The sequence below is a fragment of the Balaenoptera physalus genome (genome assembly GCF_965194825.1).
Source record: "Balaenoptera physalus genome assembly, chromosome: 6".
NCBI classification, from domain to species: domain Eukaryota; kingdom Metazoa; phylum Chordata; class Mammalia; order Artiodactyla; family Balaenopteridae; genus Balaenoptera; species Balaenoptera physalus.
In genome coordinates, this window is record NC_138885.1 from 20829707 (window position 1) to 20836955 (window position 7249).

General features: G+C 37.4%; 1 protein-coding gene across 1 annotated transcript in view; it reads right to left on the bottom strand.

The window, feature by feature from the left end:
* Positions 1-2415, bottom strand: part of MAP3K19 (mitogen-activated protein kinase kinase kinase 19) — a 43473-nt gene extending 41058 nt beyond the window's left edge. The window contains 1 exon segment of the mRNA XM_082466158.1: positions 317-2415. Coding sequence (XP_082322284.1) covers positions 317-338 — 22 coding nt within the window. The 5' untranslated portion in view covers positions 339-2415.
* Positions 2416-7249: the final 4834 nt, after the last annotated feature.

Consider the following 7249-nt stretch of genomic DNA (forward strand, 5'->3'; position numbering starts at 1 on the left):
CTGAACACTTTCAAAAGTTTGGACCATGTCTTAGACTTCTTTGCCTGCCTCATAGTATCTAGTTTTGGGTCTTGTACAAAGTCCCTGCTCAATAAATAGTTGTTCACTTGATTTCTTTTAAAAAAATTTATGGAAGTATCATTGATTTACAATGTTGTGTTAATTTCTACTGTACAGCAACGTGATTCATTTATACATATATACACATTAAGTTTGATTTCTTTAAACAGATCCATCAAATCCATGTAGAAAAAGAAAGATTTCTAATAGGGCTTTTATAGTTAGAGAATTTTGAAAGTGGAATAGAAATATTTACCTGGTTTGGGCATAGAATTCATTAGAATGTCCAATAACTGCTGTTTCCTGAAACTTTCTATTTGTGACACATAATGTATTGCTGATTTTCCACTAAAATCACAGAGTTTAGGATCTCTAGAAGAATAGAATCAACATCAAAGATTATTTAGTTCAATCTATTGAAAAAGAAAACCATCGACATCAAATAAATAGAAGTAATTTTATATAGTTTGGGGATAACAATAATGACTTCAAAATGTATGAGAGAGAGTGACAAATTTTCAAGATTTTTAAATGAGAAGAATATGCTGTATATCTTATGCCTTTCCCATTCTAAAAACATTCTAAGGCAGAAAATTTCCAACTTTGGACAAGAAGTTTCATAATTCTTTAATAATGCATAAATCAAGTAAAAATAAAAAACATCTTGATTAACTGTTGTCTTTTTTTTTTTTAATTTATTTATTTTATTTTTGGCTGCGTTGGGTCTTCGTTGCTGCGCGCAGGCTTTCTCTAGTTGCGGTGCGCGGGCTTCTCATTGCAGTGGCTTCTCTTGTTGTAGAGCAGGGGCTCTAGGTGCACAGGCTTCAGTAGTTGTGGCTCGCAGGTTCTAGAGCGCAGGCTCAGTAGTTGTGGCGCACGGGCTTAGTTGCTGTGCGGCATGTGGGATCTTCCTGCACCAGGGCTCGAACCTGTGTCCCCTGCGTTGGCAGGCAGATTCTTAACCACTGTGCCACCAGGGAAGCCCTAACTGTTGTCTTATCACTGCCACATAGCTGACTTGATTGTTTTTTTTCTTTCCAATGGTTTAGTTAATTGCTTAGTCTCGATATTTCTCTTTCCTAATGCTAACAGCTAGCTCTTTTATCATTCAAAATAGTAGAATGGCCTAGCATCTCACTTTGAAATTAAACTGATATGCTTATTTCACAGGCTTTTGGTTGAGTGGAGTGATCGTATCGTAAAATCTCTCTCTGCGTGACTTTTTCATTCCTCTTTGCCTTGCCCTGTGACTGTTAAGCCCAACTGGCTGATCTTAGGGCTCCTTGCATCGGCACAAATCTCCTCTCTCTGCTGTACTGGATCCTAGAATTAGACATGAGCTCAGAGAGGTCCAGAGGGTAAATGATGGGAACTCTTATTAACAGATTATGGTGAGGGAAACAATGACTAAATTTGCTTCACTAGTCCCATTCTGGGACCAGGAGCGAATTGATCATGGTTTCCAACCTAACACCTTTGAATTTGAATCTCTTTATTGCTATGGGTCAGGGTAATGTTTTATGATCTGCAACAATATTCTTATGACCTTTTCTCCAACAAAAGTCATAATTCAAAAGAGTTAACATGGGACCAAGAATCCATGGACTGCCATTACCTTGATATGTGGCCTTAAGCAAGTCATTTATCTTGTTAGGACCTTGTTTTGCTCATCTGCCTTGATTAGTGTTTCTTCATGTGGTGTCCTTTGATCTCCAGTATTCTGGACCTCACTCCAGGCCTACTAAACACCATCTCTGGGGTGATGTCCAGTAATCTCCATTTTTAACAATCTCTTCAGCTGTTGTTTAACGCTAAAGTTTGACGTAGCTTCAGACTTCCATCTTCATCCTATTATATCAATTGATCCTTTTACAATACATCATATTCTTGACTATACTTTTGGTCTGGAAGTTTCATCTTCCTTTTTCATTCCCAAAACAAAATTCATGTGAAATACTGAGAAAGAGCTTTGGCCATCTTTTCTTATTTGATGACAAGATAAATAGGTAGCAAACAGAATTAGGAAACTGCAATTCTGACATGAAAGACTGTTTATTAACCCTCTAATTTTTAAAAGAAATTGTTTATGTCTCCTATCCTAAAAGAGCAGGCTGACATGTAATCTTACAGATAACTGTAAATCATTACTATAAATTGTTTTTGATAATTGACAATGCTTTCTGCAATAATTAGTAACATTTGGGGGGTAGGGAGCTGCATACTCAAGAATTATTTGACATTCCCAGGAACTACCAAAAGAGTAAGTATTTAAACAAGTAAAACAAAGGGCCAATATCATAAGAATAATAGATAGCAACCTCTAACATCTGTACATCACTTTGCAACTTCGAAGTCCCTTTTGTGACCATGCATGTGCGTTTCATATATATATACATTATGTATATATATATATCTTATATATATAAAGCATTTAATATATATTGACTATATATTTATATATATATAAAGAATTTATATATATATATATATATATATATATATATATACACACACACATATAGCAATCTATAAGTCTAGGTTTGCAAATGACTTGGTAAGTAACAATGACAGAGACACCGTTCCTTGGGTGCTGGCTGACCACTTACACTCACGCGTGATGCCTGAGGAGCTCAGACAGAACCTCCGCAGGTCTACAGAGGGTTAACATATCAAGACTCTCAAACAGGTCCACATCTCTTACAGCCAGCATCAGAGGGGTCAAGCCATGTTGGTTTGGGAGATTTATATCCAGGGACTCTTCAGATGCCTTTAAAAACATGAAACTTTATTTCTGTTATGTTTTTACTGCATGTCCATTAATACTAATCTTTGCATTTTCATTGTTTGGCCAAATTCTCAACTTTAAGACATTCTTCCTCAATATCTTGAGAGGGAGCTGATTAACTGAAAGAACACAGGCTTGAGAGACAGACAGATCTGTGTTTGAATTTGAACTCCTTAAATTGGTTATTTAACCTCCCTGACAGGGTTATATCAAGGACAGTCTGTTAAAAGTTGATCAAATCACCCTGATGAAATAAGGGACCCCTAGTTAAATAATGAATACTCTTCATCTGGGACATAATCATACTAAAAAATTATTTGGTATTTATCTGAAATTCAAATTTAAATGAGTGTCCTGTATTGTTTTTTTTGAGTGTCCTGTATTTTTATTTGCAAAATCTGGCAACCCTATACAGTGAACTTCAGGGGCTTCAGCTGCAAAGTGGGAATAATAGTGTTTTCCTTGAAGGGTTGTTTTGATGATTGGAGATAGATAGAATATGAAAAGCACTGAGCAGGGTGTTTGATACATGCACAGTAAACACTTGTGGAATGAATGAATGATTTACAATTACAAGGTAGCTTATTTAACAGTATTTATATAGTCAAATGGATGTGGATATATAGATGTTATATTTTTTTTAATGAAAGTAAAATTTAATTTGAATAATTCAGAACTGAGAAGCTGCTGGAAGGCCAAATTATCCAAATTGTTTATTTTCTAGACCAAAGTAACTCATGAATTTCCATCTCTATTTCACTTTATGCCATGTCAATACAGTCTTTGTCTCTACCCCAGTTTCTCCAGAGACAGACTGGAGATAATGATATTACCTCAGAGGGGTGCTGTGGGAATTAATCAGTTATTATTTTTTTAGTCTCTGAAAAGAAACCACTTTTTATATCAATGTTTATTGTTAGTTAGAACTAACATGAAAGTTTTGAGCTGAGAATAGTTTTCCAATAGCACAGTAATTGAGCATCTGTTGATTAAGCTCTGGATCCAGTTACAGGTACCAGTTTTTTAAAACTTAGAGTCTTATCTTGAGGAGTGAAAAATGTGGTTATGAAAACAGACATTGTCTCACTACTGGGCATATACCCTGAGAAAACCATAATTCAAAAAGAGTCTTGTACCAAAATGTTCATTGCAGCTCTATGTACAATAGCCAGGACATGGAAGCAACCTAAGTGTCCATCAGCAGATGAATGGATAAGCAAGATCTGGCACATATATACAATGGAATATTACTCAGCCATAAAAAGGAACGAAACTGAGTTATTTGTAGTGAGGTGGATGGACCTAGAGACTGTCATACAGAGTGAAGTAAGTCAGAAAGAGAAAAACAAATACCGTATGCTAACACATATATATGGAATCTAAAAAAGAAAAGAAAAGAAAAGAAAATGGTCAGAAGAACCTAGGGGCAAGACGGGAATAAAGATGCAGACCTACTAGAGAATGGAATTGAGGATACGGTGAGGGGGAAGGGTAAGCTGGGACAAAGTGAGAGAGTGGCATGGACATATATACACTACCAAACGTAAAATAGATAGCTAGTGGGAAGCAGCCGCATAGCACAGGGAGATCAGCTCTGTGCTTTGTGACCACCTAGAGGGGTGGAATAGGGAGGGTGGGAGGGAGGGAGATGCAAGAGGGAAGAGATACGGGGACATATGTATATGTATAACTGATTCACTTTGTTATAAAGCAGAAACTGACACACCATTGTAAAGCAATTATACTCTAATAAAGATGTTAAAAATATATATATATATATATGGTTATGGAGCTAACAGATTAAAAAAAAAGAAAACAGACATTGAATGACAGCAACAACTGTTGAAAATACCATTAAAATAAAATTTAGCATCTTCCAAAAATATTTCTAAATCTCAGTTTATGATGTATGGCAATTTTAGACTATTGTTTAGTACAACAAAATAATTTAGAGTCCTTTGGATGTTGTTGTCTGTTTCCTTGAACTCTAGGTAACCAGAATATCTTTCACTTTTTCTTTATCTGTTTGTGTCTCTACCATAAGGGAGTAGAAGAAACTTTCCTAGCAGCAATTGATTTTCTTTCAGTTGGAAAGTCATGTAATCTGACAGTACCTCTGAAGGTAAATGCCAAGAGTAGGCAGTTGCCATTCACCAGTAATTAATGTCCTTGATTATGCATGTGGTTTTGCAAGTTACTTTGGGAAAGAGTCTCTATGGCCAGAAAATCTAAATAAGAAGATCAATACCCTAAAAAGACAGCATTTAAAAATGTATTCTCTTAACTTTAGTCACAACTAAATATTATGCAAAGCATAGGCTCTCTGATCCCCTTTTGAAGATAAAGATAATAACTGCAAATGGTCCGAAGGGATCTAAACAGCAATCGTACAAATGGCAATGATGTCAAGGGAACGCCTGTGAGCAAGTTGACAGTGGTTCTGCAAGGGCATCCTTGGGAGCACATCATTTCCCAGGGGTGCTACGTGACTTCTCGCCTCCAGCTGGAAGCAGGTGTAAATAGGCTGCTGCTGTGTTCTTTTATTATTTTGTTTTCCACCCCAAGTGTCCAATTTAATTCTGTTTCTTTCTCATATTTCCTGCCTGAAACTTTCTGGAACTGCATTTGAAAAGAACTTATTTTTCTTTAAGAGGAGTCATACGTAGTCTGTTCCCTTCTCACCCCTCACCCACCCACCTACCCAAAGACAGAAGCAAACATCAGATTAGCTGACCAGCAAGTGTTGAAGTTGTTCAAGGTCACCTTGCCATGAACTTTGTAGAAGTTGCATTTGGGGAGCCTGGACTCCATTGATGGCCAAGAGTTGCCTTTGGACATCACAATTAGCCACATGGACCACGGTTTGATTTCTGGAATTGCAAAGGGTGATATCTACTCCGTTTTCCAGAAGAAATCCAACAACCTGCAACACCACAGCATTCTAATTTAGCCTTTTTGAGTACCAATAGTGTCTTCTGGGTTGGGTAGGAACTTATTTAGCGGGGCACATCTCTGATTCATGATATAAGAAAGGAGAATAAGAGAGGCATAAAAATGAAGGGTTGATTTGGATGCAGGTGACTGCTATTGTTTTTTTTTAATTTGGGAAACAAAAAATCTCCATGATATGGGTAGTTTGGGGATACCATTTTTTAAACTAAAAGTCTGTGAATATTTTATTTTAAACCCACATAAAACACTGAAGTCCTCCTATTAGTATTATCTATAATTTAGAATATAAAACCCCCAAATTCAGGCTTATAGATTCTTGACTGTTGCAAGTATTTCCACAAGTATTTTTAGGGAGAGAATAAACTCTATTCAAAATGGTAAAGGGATAATTTATTCAACAAATATGGATTGAGTGACAAGTGTTTGTCAAGAACTGACCTTGGTGCTGAGACTCCAACAATGAACAAAGCAGATAACCAGTCTCAGAATTTTTTTCAGTGGGTTTTAGCTACTAAAAGGGAGCTCTGGCCCTTTTGGGGGGATTTGAGACAGACACATTCTCGTGGTGAACCACAAATGAGGCATTAACTAGTGTTCAGTTTCTTCCTGGCAGGAATTGGGTTACAATGCTGATGAAAGTCACCCCTTACGAAAGAGAAACAGACGCAGAGAAATCCAGACAAATTCTTGTGATTAGCCCCACTGCCCCAGAAAACTCCCTTGGCCTTTATGTTAAAAACAGGTGAAAATTTACAAAATGTTATCATGACAACGGCTCAGCAAATTATTCAGATTAAGGTCGAATCCTTTAAAAAACAGTCCTGCTGTGAAAGTTAAGCCTGAGTCAACCAAAGGCTACAGACGCCAGCTTCAGTCAGAAAGCAATGCGGGTGCAGCCATTGAGGGATCCTAAAGGTGCAATAGATGGTGTCAGTAATAATGACCCTGCCCCCTGATCTAGGGCTTTGTTATGAACCGAAAACCCTGGGAGTTCATTTGGTTGAGCAACATGCTTCTGGAAACCAAAAGGATATGTATCTTTTTTATTGGCCTGGAGCCATTCTCTTTTACCACGTTCTTAACTCCTCTCTCGCCCTGTACCTCAACCTCAGTTGCCCTATCTTCAAAGGGGACTGAAGTTTGTAGCCACCCACATGAGTATGTTGGTGAACTTTGGGGAAGGGAGAGACTCAAACTTTTATGCTCACTTGGATTCAGATTCCCCAGTCACCATTCTGCCCAGTCCCCAGGGGGAAGTGGGTCATCTGAGTTCAGCTAATGGGGTCTGGGTAAGATTCACAGTGAGGAAGGAAAGCTAACGTGATTGGTCCTTTGGGCCATTCAGTGTACTATGATTGTCGTGGCTTCTATCTCTAAATGTATAATAGGAATTAATGTAATTTTTGTGTATACCCGAAATTCAAGATAATGATTATGAAGGGTGGGGAACAC